At 67.9% G+C, this 19,411-nt stretch overlaps 1 protein-coding gene across 1 annotated transcript; it reads left to right on the top strand.

Moving 5' to 3' along the window:
• Nucleotides 1-55: 55 nt before the first annotated feature.
• Nucleotides 56-18,782, top strand: LOC141477887 (voltage-dependent P/Q-type calcium channel subunit alpha-1A-like; the record flags this gene model as incomplete). The annotated part of the gene is made up of 19 exons (XM_074167059.1): nucleotides 56-369; nucleotides 4,595-4,700; nucleotides 5,580-5,719; nucleotides 8,743-8,834; nucleotides 8,942-9,094; nucleotides 11,161-11,348; nucleotides 11,994-12,097; nucleotides 12,202-12,317; nucleotides 12,417-12,473; nucleotides 12,596-12,685; nucleotides 13,757-13,966; nucleotides 14,055-14,167; nucleotides 14,643-14,755; nucleotides 15,411-15,542; nucleotides 15,677-15,749; nucleotides 15,871-15,988; nucleotides 16,093-16,160; nucleotides 16,275-16,381; nucleotides 18,069-18,782. Coding segments are annotated over exons 1-19 (3,008 nt in total), but the record flags the coding sequence as incomplete, so codon positions are not given.
• Nucleotides 18,783-19,411: the final 629 nt, after the last annotated feature.

Genomic DNA, 19,411 nt, shown 5'->3' with positions numbered 1-19,411 from the left:
GGATGTGATGAGCTTCTCGCCGGCGCCGGCCTCAGCAGCGTGAGCCCTGCCCTCCATGGCTCGCTTCGGGGACGAGGTGCCGGCCCGCTATGGGGCAGGAGTTGGCCCCGGGGGGGGGACGGCGGCGGCGATGGCGGCGATGACGACGACGACGACGACGGGGGTCCGGGGAGGTGGGGGTCCCCGCTCGGGGGGCCCCCCCGGGGCGCAGAGGATGTACAAGCAGTCGATGGCCCAGCGCGCCCGCACCATGGCCCTCTACAACCCCATCCCCGTCCGGCAGAACTGCCTCACCGTCAACCGCTCGCTCTTCCTCTTCAGCGAGGACAACGTGGTGAGGAAATACGCCAAAAAGATCACCGAATGGCCATATCCTTCCCCCGGCTTTTTGGGGAGGGGGGGGGTGGGGGTGGGGGTGTCTCGTCTACGGGGGTCTTCCCCCACCACCACATCCCCACACCCTTCCCCTCGCTGTGGGACACCCCGACACCCCCCCCATCACCACCACCTTCTCCTCTTCCTCCTCCTCCTCCCTGGCCCCGCAGCCGTTACGGGGCCCCGTCCTCATACTGGGGGTCCCCGTCCTCATACTGGGGGTCCCCAACCCCGTTCTGGGGTCCCCGTCCCTCTGCCCTGCATGGGGTCCCCATCCTCATACTGGGACCCCCCAACCCCGTTCTGGGGTCCCCATCCGTCTGCCCTGCATGGGGTCCCCGTCCTCATACTGGGGGTCCCCATCCTCATACTGGGGGTCCCCAACCCCGTTCTGGGGTCCCCGTCCCTCTGCCCTGCATGGGGTTCCCGTCCTCATACTGGGGGTCCCCATCCTCATACTGGGACCCCCCAACCCCGTTCTGGGGTCCCCATCCCTCTGCCCTGCATGGGGTCCCCGTCCTCATACTGGGGGTCCCCATCCTCATACTGGGGTCCCCGTCCCCCTGCCTTGCGCTGGGTCCCCAACCTCATTCTGGGGGCCCCCGACCCCATTACGGGGTCCCCATCCCCCTGCCCTGCATGGGGTCCCTGTCCCCACACTGGGGGTCCCTGTCCCCCTGCCTTGCGTAGGGTCCCCATCCTCATACTGGGGGTCCCCAACCCCGTTCTGGGGTCCCCATCCCTCTGCCCTGCATGGGGTCTCCATCCTCATACTGGGGGTCCCCAACCCCATTCTGGTCCCCCCCAACCCCGTTATGGGGTCCCCGTCCCCCTGCCCTGCATGGGGTCCCTGTCCTCATTCTGGGGTCCCCATCCCTATATTGGGGTTCCCAACCCCATTCGGGGGTCCCCATCCCCTTGCCCTGCATGGAGCCCCCGTCCCCCTGCCCTGCGCCGCGTCCCCAGCCCCATGCCGGGGTCCCCATCCCCCTGACCCACATTGGGGTCCCCGTCCCCACGTCCTGCACCCGCTCCCTGTCCCCATCCCCCTGCCCTGCATTGGGGTCCCCGTCCCCGTACTGGGGACCCCATCCCCCTGCCCTGCGCCGTGTCCCCAGCCCTTGTCCCCCTTTCCCCTGACCCACATCGGGGTCCCCGTCCCCACGTCCTGCACCACGTCCCCAAGCCGTGTCCCCATCCCCCTGACCCACATTGGGGTCCCCCACCCCCGTGCTGGGGGTCCCTGTCCCCTGCCCTGTCCCCATCCCCCTGCCCTGCCTGGCGGGTTTGGGGGGATCCGGCTCATCCTGGGGGGCTGGGGGTAGGGGACCCCGTTGCACCAGCGTTTCCTGGTGCCCTAATTCGGAGGGGGGGGGAGCTGACCTGGCACCCCCCGTGTCCCTGCTGCACCCCTCAGCGCTGGGCTCAGCCCCCCAGACCCCCCCTTGGTGCCAGCAGAGCCCGTCTCCATCACCCCGGGGTACCCCCAGACTCGGGGTGTCCTCCCCCCCTCCCCCCGCTGGCGTGTTTTGGGGTGCGGGGACGTTTTGGGTCATCGCTGCCCTTGGGTCCCCCCCCTCCCCCTTCTGTGCCCCAAAAACCTCTCAGCTGGGAGCGGCACCCAAAAAGGGCCGCTGTCACCCAAAAAGGGCCGCTGTCACCCAAAGGGGGTCGCTGTCACCCAAGGGGGGGGGGGCATTGTCACCCGAAAAGGGCCACCGTCACCCCTCCTCATGGCCATGGGGGGCCCCGCGCGGTTTTGAGCGGGGGGGGGCTGCCGGGGGAGTCGTGGTCTCGCCGCCGGGTCCAGCCCTGCTGCTTGTTCCCCCCCAGAGCCTTTTGGGGGGACAGCCCCCCCCCGCCCCCGAGCCTGGAGGGGTGGGGGGGCTGGTTTGGGCAGCGGGTGCTGCCGGTGCCCCCCCTGGGCATGTGGTGCCGCAGCCGCGGTGCCGCGGTGAGGGGCGGCCGCAGCACCCCAACATGGTGCCGGGGGGGAAAGGGGGGGGGAAAGAGGGGGTGCGGGGAAGCAAATCCCCGGGGGAAAAAAAATGGGGAGGGGGGGGTGTCAGGTCTGGGAGTTTTGGGGGGGGGTGTGTGTTGAATTCCTCGTGGAGGCGAAGGCAGCGGTGCGTGGCCGTGGCCGTGCCGCAGCACCCCCCCGGGGGGGGGGGGGGGGGGGGAGGGTGGCAGGATCCGGTGCCCGGTGTACCGGCATCACCGCCATGGCCGAGCGGTGACGGTGACGGTGACGGGGGGGAAGGGGCTTCGTGGTGTCGGGGGGTGCTGGGGGGGGTGTGTGTGTGTGTGTGTGTGTGTGATGCATCGCGCCGCCCACCCCGAGCCCCGGTGGGCCCCATCCTGCGGGTGTGCGGAGCCTCCCCCGCCGTCACGACGGCCGGGAGCGAGGGGGCGGCGGGATCCCTGTGACCGGGGTGGGGGGTGTGTGTGTGGGGGGGGAACGATGGAGCCACGGCACCCCAAAACCCGTCCCGCACCCGGCCGGTGCAGGATGCTGCGGCGCACGGCGGGGCTGTGGCGGGGGGGTGCTGGCTGGGGGGGGGGGGCTGCCCCGGAGATCACCGGGGCCGTGCCGGGGAGCTGTGCCCTGACCCGGAATGGCGTGCCGGAGAGCCGTGCCGCGCCGGGCAGCCACACCGTGCCAGAGCGGCTGTGCTGTGTCCCAGAGCTGTGCCAGAGAACCTGACTGTGCCGGAGAGCCGTGCCCTGCCAGATAGCCGTGCCGTGCCGGAAAGCTGTGCCGGAAAGCTGTGCCGTGCCGGAGAGCCGTGCCGGAGAGCTGTGCCTGATAGCCATGCCATATAGCCATGCTGTGCCGTATAGCCGTGCTGTGCCATGCCAGAGATCCGTGCCAGATAGCCATGCTGTGCCAGATAGCGGTGCTGTGCCGCGCTGGAGAGCCGTGCCGTGCCATATAGCCGTGCCGTGCCATGCCGGATAGCTGTGCCGGAGAGCCGTGCCATGCTGGAGAGTCATGCCATGCCGTGCTGGAGAGCCGTGCTGTGCCAGATAGCCGAGCTGTGCCGTGCCGGATAGCCGTGCCGCGCTGGGTGGCCGAGCTGTGCCGGGCCGTGCCAGGCAGCCATGCCAGGCCACATCCCTGTGCCAAAACCCCGTGCCGTGTGGCTGTGCCGGGTGAGAAAGCCGTGGCGAATGGCTGTGCCCGGTAACTGCGGGGACGGAGAGCCAGGTCGTGGTGGGCGGTTGTGCCAGGACAGGCAGGGAAGCCGGATCGCCGTGCCGGATAGCCGTGGCTGGTAGCCGTGCCATGCTGGGTAGCCATGCGGGAAAGCCATGCCATGTTGGATAGCCATGCCATGTAGCCATGCCGTGCCACGTAGCCGTGCTAGGTGGCCGTGCCATGCCAGATAGCCGTGGCTGGTAGCCGTGCCATGCCGGATAGCCATGCCATGTTGGATCGCCGTGCCGGATAGCTGTGCCATGCCGGATAGCCGTGCCATGTTGGATAGCCATGCCATGTAGCCGTGCCAGATGGCCGTGCCGTACCAGATAGCCATGGCTGGTAGCCGTGCCATGCCGGATAGCCATGCCATGCCATGTAGCCGTGCCAGGTGGCCGTGCCGTGCCGGCTAGCTGTGCCCGATAGCCATGGGGCAGCTCCGCCGGGGCACCCGGGGGCTGTGTGGGGCCGGCGGCACAAATCGGTGGTGAACTGGGGGGCAGGGGGTATCCCACTCCACGGTGATGGGGCTGCAGGACCCCCCGGCCCCTGCGCGGCCGGTGACGCCGTGGGGCCGGTGACGCCGTGGGGCCGGTGACGGGCAGGGGGGAGGCGGTGACCGAAGGCAGACCCCAAAGTGTGCGTGCGGGTGCCGGCGGTGTCCCCTCGGGCGGACGGCATCGTCCCTGCTGGGGCGGCGGGGGGGCCAGGCGGGGGCCGTGTAGGTCTCCCCGGGTCCCGCTGCCACCGCGGCGCTTTGATCGCGGTGTCGTGCCGGGGCTGCCGGGTCGCGCCTTTGATGGGGGAATTAATGAGCTGCCGAGAGCACGCGGGCGCGGGTGGCAGCCCTGTCCCTGCCGCCACCCGCCGCCGGCGCAGGGGGGGGGTCCCCGGCCCTTCTCCCCCCCCTTCCGGGCACCCCTCTCTCCTTGCCTCGGTTTCCCCAAGCCGCCCGCTCGGGGCGGGGGGGGGGGGGGGGTTCAGCCCAGCCGGGTTTTTTCCTTGACTCGGCCCCCCCACTCCTTTTGAATACATGATTTTAGCCACCATCATCGCGAACTGCATCGTCCTGGCGCTGGAGCAGCACCTGCCCGACGAGGACAAGACCCCCATGTCGGAGCGGCTGGTGAGCGCGGGGCTGGCGGGGGGGCTCCGGACAGGGTCCCTGGCCACCTTGAGGGCTCCGGTGAGGGTCCTAACCGTGGGGTCTCTGGTGTGTGTTCCTGGCCACCCTGGGGACTCTGGTGAGGGTCCCCGACCCACCATGGGGTCTCTGGTGATGGTCCTGGCCACCTCTGTGGCTACAGTGAGGGTTCCTGGCCACCCTGGGGGCTCCGGTGAGGGTCCCTGACCCACCACGGGGTCTCTGGTGTGTGTTCCTGGCCACCCTGGTGTCTCTGGCGAGGGTCCCTGGCCACCTCTCTGGCTCTGGTGATGGTCCCTGGCCACCCTGAGGGCTCTGGTGAGGGTCCCCAACCCACCGTGGGGTCCTTGGCAAGGGTCCCTGGCCACCTCTGTGGCTACAGCGGGGGTCCCTGGACACCCTGGTGTCTCTGGTGATGGTCCCTGGCCACCTCTGGGGCTCTGGTGAGGGTCCGTGGCCACCATGGGGGCTCTGGTGAGAGTCCCCGGCCCTCTGGTGCGGGTCCCTGGCCACCCCGGCGTGGGCGGCAGAAGCGGGGCTGGTTGCCAGCCCACAGCGCGCGCAGCCGGCACCCGGTGGCCGCGGCTCCCAGTTTCCCCCCACCGGACCCCGCCGGCGTCCCAGTTTCCTCCTTGCTGGGAATCTGGGCCACTCCGGGAGCGGGGGCCGCCTCCGCCCCACGGCATCTGGGGACGGGGAGAGGGGGGGGCAGGGACGGGACACAGCGGCCAGCGGCCACCCCGATGCCCCCCGCACCCCTCGGGCTGGGACCGTGCCGGTGGCGGGGTGTGTGTGTGTGTGTGTGTGTGTGTCCCCGTGTCCCCCCACCCCCGGTGGCCTCACGCCTGTCCCCGTCCCCAGGACGACACGGAGCCGTATTTCATCGGCATCTTCTGCTTCGAGGCGGGGATCAAGATCATCGCGCTGGGCTTCGCCTTCCACAAAGGCTCCTACCTGCGCAACGGCTGGAACGTGATGGATTTCGTGGTCGTCCTCACCGGGTGAGGCCCCCCCCCACCCGCCCCCCCCGCCACGCGTGTGTGTCCCACCCCCCCCCAACACACACCCGGACACGCGTGTGTGCCGTCCCCGCGCCCTCCATGTGGCAGACACAGGCATGTTGTGGGCGGGCGGGCGAGCTGCGGCGTGGAGAGTGTGTGTGTGTGTGTACACGCGTGTGTGTGTGTGTGTGTGTACACGTGTGCACACGCGTGTGTGTGGGGCTGCGCCCGCCGGCGGCCCCGGGCGTCACTGGCTCCCGCGGGGCTGGGGCCGGGCGAGACGTTAATTATGGCCCCCGGAGCTCGTCCCGCTCCCCCGGCGGCAGCAGCTGCCTCTTTACGCTGTCACAATATTTCCCCGCGACGCCACTCACCGGCCCCGCAACCCCCCCCCGCCGGGGCTGCAGCAGCCCCAGCTCCCAGCCATGGCACCCCCCCGGCCCTGGCACCCCCCCAGCCATAGCACCCCCTGGCCCTGGCACCCCCCAGGCAGCCTCTGCCCCCCCCCTAGCCCTGGCACCCCCAGCCTTGGCACCCCCCAGGCAGCCTCTGCCCCCCCCCGGCCCTAGCACCCCCCAGCCATAGTACCCCCTGGCCCTGGTACCCCCCAGGCAGCCTCTGCCCCCCCCCCAGCCCTGGCACCCCCAGCCTTGGCACCCCCCAGGCAGCCGTTGCCCCCCTGGCCATGGAACCCCCCGGCCTTGGCACCCCCAGCCCTGGCACCCCCAGCCTTGGCACCCCCCAGGCAGCCTCTGCCCCCCCCCTGGCCCTAGCACCCCCCAGCCATAGTACCCCCTGGCCCTGGCACCCCTCGGGCAGCCTCTGCGCCCCCCCCAGCCCTGGCACCCCCAGCCTTGGCACCCCCCAGGCAGCCATTGACCCCCTGGCTCTGGCACCCCCTTGGCCCTGGTACCCCCCAGGTAGCCGCTGCCCCTCCAGCCCTGGCACCCCCCAGCCGTGGCACCCCCTGGGTAGCCGCTGACCCCCCCCCCCCCAGCCTTTGCACCTCCCGGCCTCTGCCCCCCCCCCAGCCCTGGCACCCCCCCCCAGCCTCTCCGGGTGTCCTCCTCCTGCTGGGAGAGCTGGTGGGGCAGTGGGGCTGGTTTTTGGGGGGTGTCTGTGCCCTGTGTCCCCACAGCCACTCGGCCACATCAGGGGCTGCTCTTTGGCTGCTTCCCTCCCCCCCCCCCCCCCGCACCCCGTTTCCCCTTCACCCCGCTCCCCCTTGCCCCCCCCAGCCCCCCTTGCACCCTCTTCCTCCCTTGCTCCCTGTGCCTGCCCCCGCCCCCCGCGCCCCACTCCCCCTACACCCTGTTCCCCACTTTGCTCCCTTGTCCCCCCCCTTGTCCCCCTGCCCCTGGGAATGAGTGGGGCAAGGGGGATGAATGAACTGGGAGTGACTGGGGATGAATGGGGATGAGGATGAATGAGGTCAGTGGGGGTGAATGGGGGTGATGGGGGTGATGGGGGTGAATGAGGTCAGTGGATGAATGGGGGTGAATGGGGGTGAATGGGGGCGATGGGGGTGAATGGGGATGAATGGGGGTGATGGGGGTGAATGGGGGTGATGGGGGTGAATGGGGGTGAATGGGGGTGATGGAGGTGAATGGGGGCGATGGGGATGAATGGGGGTGAATGGGGGTGAATGGGGGTGATGGGGGTGAATGGGCGTGAATGGGGGTGAATGGGGGTGAATGGGGGCGATGGGGTGAATGGAAATGGATGGGGGTGATGGGGATGAATGGGGGTGAATGGGGGCGATGGGGGTGAATGGGGGTGAATGGGGGCGATGGGGTGAATGGAAATGGATGGGGGTGAATGGGGGTGAATGGGGGCGATGGGGTGAATGGGGGTGAATGGGGGTGAATGGAAATGGATGGGGGTGATGGGGATAAATGGGGCCGGCCGGTTGCCATGGTGACAGGCGGGAGGGGGGAGGGGACCATCTGCAGGGTCGGGGGTGGGGGGGGTTCTGTGGGGCTGGCAACAGGCCCCCGGGCTGCATCTGGGCGCCTGGGTCCCCCCACTGCCCCCCGGCTCCTCGGGGACCCTGCGGGCTGGTGCTGGCCGGGGGCTGTGACCCCCCCCCCGCCCCGGCTCCAGCGTCAGCCCCGGCAGCGCCATCGGCCCGGAAAGGGCTAAATATAGCCCAGCGCGGCCGCCCGCGCCGCCGGCACCCGCTCCGGCACGGCCCCGGGCACGTGGGCATGCGGTGGGGACAAGGGGGCTTGCAGTGGCCGTGGTGGCATGGCTGTGGGCATGTGAGCGTGTGGCAGGGACGTGGGGGCTCGTGGTGGCCGTGGTGGCACAGCAGTGGGCATGTGGCAGGGACGTGGGGGCTTGTGGTGGCCATGGTGGCACAGCTGTGGGCATGTGGCAGGGACATGGGGGCTTGTGGTGGCCATGGTGGCACAGCTGTGGGCATGTGGGCATGTGGCAGGGACAAGGGGGCTTGTGGTGGCCATGGTGGCACGGCCGTGGGCATGTGGGCATGTGGCGGGGACAAGGGGGCTCGTGGTGGCCATGGTGGCCATGGTGGCACAGCAGTGGGCATGTGGCAGGGACATGGGGGCTTGTGGTGGCCATGGTGGCACGGCTGTGGGCACATGGGCATGTGGCAGGGACAAGGGGGGCTGATGGTGGCCATGGTGGCACGGCCGTGGGCACGTGGGCATGCGACAGGGATGTGGGGGCTCGTGGTGGCCGCGCCGGTGTAGCCACAGGGCACGCGGTGGCCCACGGAGGATGCGTGGCTCTGCTGGGACGTGGTGGCTCTCGGTGGCCGTGACGGCTCTTGGTGGCCGTGATGGTGCGGCCGTGGGGGGGCGATCTCTGGCCACGGTGGCCCACCTGGGCCATGTCTGTGGTGGCCCGTGGGGCCATGTGGCCGTGCCGGGACGCGGTGGCTCGTGGTGGCCGTGGTGGCATGGCTGGTGGGGGTCCCCAGCCGGGTCGGGGTGCAAGGTCCGTGTGTGGGGGGGGTGGGGGGTGTCCCCACCCGCTGACCCCCCTCTCGCCCGCAGCATCCTGGCCACGGTGGGCTCCCAGTTCGACCTGCGGACGCTGCGGGCCGTGCGCGTGCTCCGGCCCCTCAAGCTGGTCTCGGGGATCCCAAGTGAGTGGGGGGGGGGTGGGGAGGGGGGGGTTGGGGGTCCGGGGGCGTGGGGGTGTGTGTGTGGGGGGGGGTCGGTCCGCGGCGCCGCTCAGCCCCCTCTGGCGCAGGTTTACAAGTCGTCCTGAAGTCCATCATGAAGGCGATGATCCCGCTGCTGCAGATCGGCCTCCTCCTGTTTTTCGCGATCCTCATTTTTGCAATCATAGGATTAGAGTTTTATATGGGCAAATTTCACACCACCTGCTTCGACCTGGTGACGGGTAGGTCCGGCCCCCCCAGACCCCCCCAAACCCCCCAAATCCTACCCAGACCCCCTCCCAAACCCTCCCCAAATCCTCCCCAACCCCCCCAAACCCCCCAAATCCTCCCCAAACCCCCCCTCCCAAACCCTCCCCAAATCCTCCCCAACCCCCCCAAACCCCCCAAATCCTCCCCAACCCTCCCAAATCCTCCCCAAATCCTCCCAAACCCCCCAAACCTCCTCCCAAACCCCCCCCAAACCCCCTAAATCCTCCCCAAATCCTCCCCAACCCCCTTCCCAAACCCCCCAAATCCTTCCCAAACACCCCTTCCCAAACCCCCTCCCAAACCCTCCCCAAATCTTCCCCAACCCCCTTCCCAAACCCCCCAAACCCTCCCCAAACTCCCCCAAAAAACCCCCTCCCAAACCCCCAACCCCCCCCAAAACCCCCTAAATCCTCCCCACATCCTCCCCAACCCCCCCAAACCCCTTCCTAAACCCCCCAAATCCTCCCCAAACACCCCCTCCCAAACCCTCCTCAAATCTTCCCCAAACCCCCTCCCAAACCCCCCCCCCAAACTCTCTCCAAACCCCCTCCCAGATCCCCCTCTCCCTTCCCCCTCCCTGCCTCAGTTTCCCCACTGGGGATGGCTCGGGCTCCGCCGTGGGGCTGGGACCGGGGCTGGGGGGCTGTCTCCTTCCTGCCCCCCCCCCCCCCCCCCCCCCCAGCTCCCTGGGCCCGTGGCCCGTGCCCGATATGGAACGGCCTAATTACTTCTCTCCCCTGATGAAGATGCCGTTAATTGGCGGGAGCTATTTCTGCGCCGCGGCCGCGTCAGCGCGATGGAGGGGGACGGGCTGAAGGAGGCTGCGGCGGGGGGGGGGCCATGATGGGGGGGGTACAGTGATAATGGGGGGGGGGGGAATGATGATGGGGGGGACGGTGATGATGATGGGAGGGACGATGATGATGGAGGGGATGATGGAAGGGATGGTGATGGGGGGATGATGATGGGGGGTCAATGACGATGAGGGGGATAATGGCAAGGGGGGGGTTGGTTATGGGGGGGGATGGTGACGATGGGGGGGATGGTGACGAAGGAGGGAGACGATGGTGATGATGGAGAGGATGATGAGGATGGGGAGGACGATGGTGTTGGGAGGGGTGATGATGATGGAGGGGACGGTGATGATATGGGGGATGATGACGATGGGGGGGACAATGGTGATGATGGAGAGGATGATGAGGATGATGAGGATGGGGAGGACAGTGGTGTTGGGGGGGGTGATAATGATGGAGGGGATGATGATGATATGGGGGACAATGACGATGGGGGGATGATGGTGATGATGGAGAGGATGATGAGGATGGGAAGGACAATGGTGTTGGGGGGATGATGATGATGGGGGGACGATGCCAATGGGGGGGGTGGTGATGATGGAGGGGACGGTGATGATGTGGGGGGACAGTGTTGATGGAGGGGACAATGGTGATGATGGAGAGGATGATGAGGATGGGAAGGACAATGGTGTTGGGGGGATGATGATGATGGGGGGATGATGCCAATGGGGGGGGATGGTGATGATGGGGGGGATGATGAGGGTGGAGGGGATGATGACAATGGGGGGGCCGATGACGATGGGGGGGGGATGGCGATGATGGAGGGGATGGTGAGGATGGGGAGGACAGTGGTGTTGGGGGGGGTGATAATGATGGGGGGGACGATGATGATGGGGGGACAATGACGATGGGGGGACGATGGTGATGATGGAGGGGATGATGACAAGGGGGGAGATGATGACGATGGGGGGGGGTGGTGAGGATGGTGAGGACAGTGGTGATGGGGGGGATGATGATGGGGGGGATGATAACAATGGGGGGGACGATGACGATGGGGGGGGGATGGTGATGATGGAGGGGATGGTGAGGATGGGGAGGACAGTGGTGATGGGGGCGATGATGATGACGGAGGGGATGATGATAGGAGTGGGGGGGTTGGTGATGATGGGGGTGTCCGGGCCGGAGGAGGGGGTGGGAACCATCTCCATCTCCGTGTGTCCCCCCCTTCCCGTCCCCGTCCCCAGACGAGATCAAGGTGGAAGTCCCCTGCGGGACGGACGAGCCGGCGCGGATCTGCCCCAACGGCACCAAGTGCAAGAAGTACTGGGAGGGCCCCAACTACGGCATCACCCAGTTCGACAACATCCTCTTCGCCGTCCTCACCGTCTTCCAGTGCATCACCATGGAAGGGTGGACAGACCTCCTCTACTATGTGAGCCCCCGACGGCGGGGGGGGGGCGCCGTGCCCCCCGGGACCCCTCCTTCCCCTCCCCGGGACCCCCCTTTCCCTGTTGAAACCGCCTTGTGTCCCCCAAGAAAGTCCCCGAGTTGTCCTCGAGGGTATCACCAAGGAGGTCGCCAAGTTGTCACCAAGTTCTCCCCAAGGTGGGGGGTGGGGGGTTCCGCTCGCCGCTCCCCCCCCATCCAGTGCACACGGATGAAGAGAAATGGGGTGCACCCCCCCCCCCGGCCCCCCAAAGGCAGAGGCTGTTTGCAGGAGGGTACCCCAAAAAAAAGCTGAGCGGTCCCCCCTCTGCCAGCAGCCCCGAGTCCCGCAGGGAGACCCAAGCATCTCCCCCAACCCTCCCCAGCCCCCCATGTCCCCCCCGTTTCCTCCCTGACCCCCCACATTCCCCAAGTGGGGGGACACCAGGGGATTTGGGGTGTCACCAGCCCCTGGAGAGGGGGGGGGGGGCAACGTCGGAGCTGCCATGCTCCATCCCTTGGCCAATATCCAGCCACAGAAACGGGGCTGTACCTGTGTCCCCCCCTGCTCGTGGGACCCCCCCGAGCTTATGGGACACCCCAGGTCACGGGGACCCCCCACCCCTGACCTCTTTCCCCCCCCCCCCCCCAGAGCAACGATGCCTCAGGGAACACTTGGAACTGGCTGTACTTCATCCCCCTCATCATCATCGGCTCCTTTTTTATGCTGAACCTAGTGCTGGGGGTGCTGTCCGGGTAAGCGGCGGGTGGGGGGGGGGGCCCGGTGGGGCTCAGGGAGGGGGGGGGGTGGGGGGAGGTGTCCCACCCCGTCCCCCCCCACCCTGACTCCGGCCCCGCAGGGAGTTTGCCAAAGAGCGGGAGCGGGTGGAAAACCGCCGAGCCTTCCTGAAGCTGCGGCGGCAGCAGCAGATCGAGCGGGAGCTCAACGGCTACATGGAGTGGATCTCTAAGGCGGGTGAGGACCCCCCCCCTGCCCCCCCCCCCCCCCCCCCAAACCCCGGGACACCCCCTCCCGAGCCCCCCAGCCCCTCTGAACCCCCCGCTTTTCTCTCAGAAGAAGTGATCCTGGCGGAGGACGAGACCGAGGGAGAGCCCCGGCACCCCTTCGATGGTAAGTGCCCTGCCCCGGCGTGTGCCCCGGCGGGGGGGGGGCTGGGGGGGGGTGGGGGGGGGTGTCCCAGTGGGGACCCCCGGGTGACGCCCGCCTCCCTCTGCCCCTCGCCCCTGCGGGAGCTCTCCGGAGGGCCACCATCAAGAAGAGCAAGACGGACCTGCTGAGCCCTGAGGATGCCGAGGAGCAGTTGGCCGACATCTCCTCCGTGGGTGCGTGGGGGCCACGGGGAGGGGGGGGGGGGAGGAGGGAGGGGAGGGGAGGGGATGGGGGTGTGTGTGTGTGATGGAGTGGGGGGGTGATGGGTGGTGGAGTGGGGTCTGGGGGTGATGGGGGGTGGTTTGGGGGGTGGTTGGGGTGATGGGGTGGGGGGATGATCGACTGGGGGGTGATGGGTGGGGGGGTCGTGGGGGGGAGGGTGATGGGTGAGAAGGTGGTGAGTGACAGGGTGATGGGTTTGGGGGTGATGGGTTGGGGGGCGATGGGTGCCGGTTCGGGGGGTGATGAATGGATGGGTGGGGGATAATGAGCTGGGGGTGACGGGTTGGGGGGTGATAAGTTGGGGGGTGATAAGTTGGGGGGCAATGGGTGCTGGTTCAGGGGGTGATGAGTGGATGGGTGGTGGGTGACGAGTTGGGGGGCGATGGGGTGATGAGTGAAGGGTTGGGGGGTGATGAGTTGGGGGGTGATGGGTGATGGTTTGAGGGTTGGAGGGTGATCAGTTGAGGGGTGATGGGGTGGGGGTACAGGGCTGGGGGGCGATGGGTGCTGTTTTGGGGGTGATGAGTGACAAGTTGGAGGGTGACGGGGTGATGAGTGAAGGGTTGGGGAGTGATGAGCTGGGGGTGCTGGGTTGGGGGGTGATAAGTTGGGGGTGCCGGGTTGGGGGGCGATGGGTGCTGTTTTTGGGGGTGATGAGTGGTGAGTTGGAGGGCGATGAGCTGGGGGTGCCGGGCTGGGGGGCGATGGGTGCCGGTTTGGGGGGTGATGAGTGGATGGGTAGTGGGTGATGAGCTGGGGGGGTGATGAGCTGGGGGTGCCGGGCTGGGGGGCGATGGGTGCCGGTTTGGGGGGTGATGAGTGGATGGGTAGTGGGTGATGAGCTGGGGGTGCCGGGCTGGGGGGTGATGGGTGATGGTCTGAGGGTTGGAGGGCGATGAGCTGGGGGGGTGATGAGCTGGGGGTGCCGGGCTGGGGGTCGATGGGTGCCGGTTGCGGGGGGACGGTGGGTGACGTGATGGGGGGGGGGGGGATGGATGTGTGTGCGCGTGTGTTCCCCGCAGGCTCCCCCTTTGCCCGCGCCAGCCTCAAAAGTGCCAAGCTGGAGAATGCCACCTTCTTCCACAAGCGGGAGCGGAGGATGCGCTTCCACATCCGCCGCATGGTGAAAACTCAGGCCTTCTACTGGACCGTGCTGAGTCTGGTAGCCCTCAACACCCTGTGTGTTGCTATCGTTCACTACGACCAGCCAGATTGGCTTTCCGACTTCCTCTGTGAGTCACCCCCCCGGCACCCCGACACCGGGAACGCGCCCCCCCCGCCCCGGCTCACCCTGCCTTCCCCTTTCCACCCCCCCCCCAGACTATGCAGAATTCATTTTCTTGGGACTCTTTATGTCCGAAATGTTTATAAAAATGTACGGGCTGGGGACGCGGCCTTACTTCCACTCGTCCTTCAACTGCTTCGACTGTGCCGTGAGTCCGGATGGGAATGGGATGGGATGGGGATGAGGATGGGATGGGGATTGGATGGGGATGGGGATTGGATGGGGATGGGGTGGGATGGGATGGGGATTGGATGGGGATGGGGTGGGATGGGATGGGGATTGGATGGGGATGGGGTTGGGATGGGGTGGGATGGGATGGGGATGGGGGTGGGGATGGGATGAGAATGGGATGGGATGGGATGGGATGGGATGGGATGGGATGGGATGGGATGGGGATGGGATGGGAATGGGATGGGATGGGGATGGGGATGGGATGGGAATGGGATGGGATGGGGATGGGGATGGGATGGGATGGGGATGGGATGGGATGGGGATGGGGATGGGGATGGGATGGGGATGGGGATGGGATGGGATGGGGATGGGGATGGGGATGGGATGGCGACGGGGATGGGATGGCGACGGGGATGGGATGGGGACAAGATGAGGACCCTCCCCCCGCCCAGGTTATCATCGGAAGCATCTTCGAGGTGATCTGGGCTGTTGTGAAGCCGGGAACATCCTTCGGGATCAGCGTGCTACGAGCTCTCAGGTTACTGCGCATTTTCAAAGTCACAAAGTAAGTGCTGACGGGTCCGGGCGCCGCCGCTCTGTCTGTCCGTCTGTCCATCCGTCCGTCTGTCTGTCTGTCCATCCGTCGGTCTGTTGGTCTGTCCGTCTGTCCATCCGTCAGTCTGTTGGTCTGTCCGTCGGTCTGTCTGTCTGTCCATCCATCGGTCTGTCCGTCTGTCCATGCACAGGGGCCGTGCGAGCGTGACTGAGCGTGTGGGTGCACGGAGCCATCGTGGGGTGCCATCCCTCGTCCCCTCGCCGTCTGTGTCCCCCCGTGTCCCCCCGTGTCCCCTGTCCCCCCATTTTCACGTGTCCCCCTGTGTCCCCCCATGTCGCTCTGTGTCCTCTGTCCCCTCACATTCCCTTGTCCCCCCCGGGCCCCGTGTCCCCCCGTATCCCCCCGTGTCCCCCCGTGTGCCCCTGTGTCCCCTGTCCCCTTGCATCCCCATGTCCCCCCATCTCCCCGTGTCCCCCCGTGTCCCCCTATGTCCCCTGTCCCCTCACATTCCCATGTCCCCCCATGTTCCCCTGTCCCCCCCATGTCCCACTGTGTCCCCTGTCCCCTCGCATCCCCGTGTCCCCCCGCATCCCCCCGTGTCCCCTGTCCCCCCGTGTCCCCCCGTGTCCCCCCGCGGCCCTGCAGCCTGGCTCTGCCCCGACAGGTACTGGGCTTCCCTGCGGAACCTGGTGGTCTCCCTCCTGAACTCCATGAAGTCCATCATCAGCCTCCTCTTCCTCCTCTTCCTCTTTATCGTCGTCTTTGCCCTTTTGGGGATGCAGCTTTTCGGGGGACAGTGAGTAACTGGGTGGGGGATGCCCCCCCCCCCCCCCCCCCCAGCCTGGAGGTGCCCCTGTGCCCCCGTTCCCTGCTGGGGGGCACCCGGCGGGGTTGGGGCTCCCACCGCTCTTCCCCCCCCCCCCTCCCCAGGTTCAATTTTGACGACGGGACCCCTCCCACCAACTTCGACACTTTCCCAGCAGCAATAATGACGGTGTTTCAGGTAGGGGACCCCCCCCACCCCGCCGCTCCTCCTGGGGCTCCTGAGGAATTGGGGTGCCAAGGCGGGGGGTCCCAGCTGCCCCCACGGCTCCTTTCCCCCCCCCCCCCCCCCCCCCCCGTAGATTCTGACGGGCGAAGACTGGAACGCGGTGATGTACGACGGGATCAAATCTCAGGGCGGCGTCAAGGGGGGGATGGTTTTCTCCGTCTACTTCATCGTCCTCACCCTCTTCGGCAACTGTATCCTCGGGGGCTGGGGGGGGCCCCAGGGGGGGGTCCAGGCCTGAGGGGGTGTGTGTGTGTGTATATTCTGGGACTCACTTCTGCCTTGACGGGACGCCCAGACACCCTCCTCAACGTCTTCTTGGCCATCGCGGTGGACAACCTCGCCAACGCGCAGGAGCTCACCAAGGTGAGGAGCGGTGCTGGGGGCATGGGGGGGGGGGGGGGCTGCACCCTCACCCCCCACCTCAGCCCATCGCCCGTGGCCTCGGGGCTGGGCTGGACACGGCGCGGGGCTTTGCAGGACGAGCAGGAGGAGGAAGAAGCCGCCAACCAGAAGCTGGCGCTGCAGAAGGCGAAGGAGGTGGCCGAAGTGAGCCCGCTCTCGGCAGCCAACATGTCCGTCACCATGTGAGTGCCTGCTGTCACCCGCTCCGTCCCGGCTCCATCCCAGCTCCATCCCTGGATTTGTCCCTGGCTCCATCCCGACTCCATCCCGACTCCATCCTGGATCCATCCCCGGCTCCATCCCCAGCTCCATCCCAGCTCCCTCCCAGCTCCATCCCCAACTCCGTCCTGGCTCCATCCCCAGCTCCATCCCAGCTCCATCCCTGGATTTGTCCCTGGCTCCATCCCGACTCCATCCTGGATCCATCCCCGGCTCCATCCCCAGCTCCATCCCAGCTCCCTCCCAGCTCCATCCCCAACTCCGTCCTGGATCCATCCCCAGCTCCATCCCAGCTCCATCCCTGGATTTGTCCCTGGCTCCATCTCGACTCCATCCTGGATCCATCCCTGGATCCATCCCCGGCTCCGTCCTGGCTCCATCCCCGGCTCCCATCCCAGCTCCATCCCTGGATCCGTCCCTTGATCCATCCCTGGCTCCATCCCGGCTCCGTCCCAGCTCCATCCCCGGCTCCCATCCCAGCTCCATCCCTCGATCTGTCCCTGCCTCCATCCCAACTCCATCCCCAGATCCATCCCTGGATCCATCCCCAGCTCCATCCCAGTCTCCATCACCAGCTCTACCCCGGCCCCGTTCCTGGCTCCATCCTGACTCCTTCCTCGGCTCCATCCCCAGATCCATCCTCGGCTCCATCCTCGACTCCGTTCCTGGCTCCATCCCAGCTCCATCCTTGGCTCCATCCTGCCTGAATCCCAGATCCATCCCAGATCCATCCTCAGCTCCATCCCTGGATCCATCCTCAGCTCCATCCTGGGCTCCATCCCATCTCCATTCCGTCTCCACCCTGTCTCCGTCCCCGGCTCCATCCCAGCTCCATCCTTGGCTTCATCTCGGCTCCATCCTGAGCTGCATCCTCAGCTCCATCCTGGCTCCGTCCCTGGCTCCATCCCATCTTCATCCCACCTCCATCCTGGATCCATCCCAGCTCCATCCTGGCTCCGTCCCGGCTCCGTCCCTGGCTCCATCCCATCTTCATCTCACCTCCATCCGGATCCATCCCAGCTCCATTCCATCTCCATCCTGCCTCCATCCCATCTCCATCTCGGCTCCGTCCCAGCTCCATTCTGGGCTCCATCCTGGGCTCCATCCCATCTCCATCCCGCCTCCATCCCAGCACCATCCTGGCTCTGTCCTGGCTCCATCCCATCTCCGCTCCGGCTGCATCCTTGGCTCCATCCCATCTTCATCTCACCTCCATCCGGATCCATCCCAGCTCCATCCCATCTCCATCCTGCCTCCATCCCATCTCCATCTCGGCTCCGTCCCAGCTCCATTCTGGGCTCCATCCTGGGCTCCATCCCATCTCCATCCTGCCTCCATCCCGTCTCCGTCCCAGCACCATCCTGGCTCTGTCCTGGCTCCGTCCTGGCTCCATCCCATCTCTGCTCCAGCTGCATCCTTGTCTCCATCCTGGCTCCATCCCACCTCCATCCTGGCTCCATCCCACCTCTGTCCCGGCTCCGTCCCAGCACCATCCTGGCTCTGTCCTGGCTCCGTCCTGGCTCCATCCCATCTCTGCTCCAGCTGCATCCTTGTCTCCATCCTGGCTCCATCCCACCTCCATCCTGGCTCCATCCCACCTCCGTCCCGGCTCCGTCCCGGCCCGACGGGGGCTGTGGGTCCCCGCTGCAGGAAGGAGCAGCAGAAGAACCAGAAATCCTCCAAGTCGGTGTGGGAGCAGCGGACGAGCGAGCTGCGGAAGCAGAACCTGCTGGCCAGCCGGGAGGCCCTCTACAGCGAGCTGGACCCCGAGGAGCGCTGGAAGGTGCCCTACGCCCGCCACCTGCGCCCCGACATGAAGACCCACCTGGACCGGCCGCTGGTGGTGGACCCCCAGGAGAACCGCAACAACAACACCAACAAGACGCGCCCGGGGGAGCCGCCGCTGGAGCCCCGCTTTGGACACCCCCGCCCCGAGGAGCTGCGCCGGCAGCCGCGGTACCCGGACCCCGGCGGACCCCGTCCCGGGGACCCCGACGGCCGCCGGCCCCGCAGCGGCAGCCGCGAGCCCGAGCGGGAGCCCAGCCAGGAGCGCGGCTACGGCGACGCCGAGCGCCTCAAAACCGCCGAGCGCCGGCACCGGAGCCGGGAGGGCCGCGCCGGCTCCCCCCAGCACGAGCACCGGCGGCACCGGGGGCACCGGCGGGCGGCCGAGGAAGGCGAGGGGGACGGGCGGCCCGAGCGGCGGCCGCGGCACCGGGAGGGCGGGCGGCCGCCGCGGGGCGAGGGGGACGGGGAGCACGGGGACGGGGAGCAGCGGCGGCGGCGGCATCGGCACCCCCCGCCCCCCGGCTACGATGGGGAGGGCAAGAGGGACGACAAGGAGAGGCGGCACCGGCGGCGGAGGTGAGCGGGGTGGCGGGACCCCCCCCCCCCCGGGGCTGGTGGGACCCCCCTTGAGACCCCCCCTGGGGCTGGTAGGACCCCTCTGGGGAAGGTGCAACCCCCCTGAGACCCCCCTGGGGCTGGTGGACCCTCCCCTGGGGCAGATGAGACACCCCCCCCCCCCCCGGGGAAGGTGGGACCCCCCCTGGGGCTGGTGGGACCCCTCTGGGGAAGGTGGGACCTCCTGGGGCTGGTGGGACCCCTCTGGGGAAGGTGGGACCCCTCTGGGGAAGGTGCAACCCCCCTGAGACCCCCCTGGGGCTGGTGGACCCTCCCCTGGGGCAGATGAGACCCCCCCCCCCCCCGGGGAAGGTGGGACCCCCCCTGGGACTGATGGGACCCATCCCTGGGGAAGGTGGGACCCCCTTGAGGTTGGTGGGACCCCCCTGGACAGGTGAGACCCCCCCTGCCTTGGGCTGGTGGTACCCTCCCTGGGGAAGGTGTGACCCCCCTGAGACCCCCCGGGGGTTGGTGGGACCCCCCCCTGGGGCCGATGGGACCCCCCAGGACCTGGGCGCTCCTCCAGGATCTGAATCCCGCCCCCCCCCCGCCGGCATTCCCAGCTCAGCACCCACCCCAGGAATCCCGTG

Source organism: Numenius arquata, unplaced genomic scaffold (genome assembly GCF_964106895.1).
Source record: "Numenius arquata unplaced genomic scaffold, bNumArq3.hap1.1 HAP1_SCAFFOLD_1422, whole genome shotgun sequence".
Taxonomy (NCBI): domain Eukaryota; kingdom Metazoa; phylum Chordata; class Aves; order Charadriiformes; family Scolopacidae; genus Numenius; species Numenius arquata.
The sequence above is the reverse complement of the archived record's forward strand: the minus strand, read 5'-3'. Positions and strand labels throughout refer to the sequence as shown.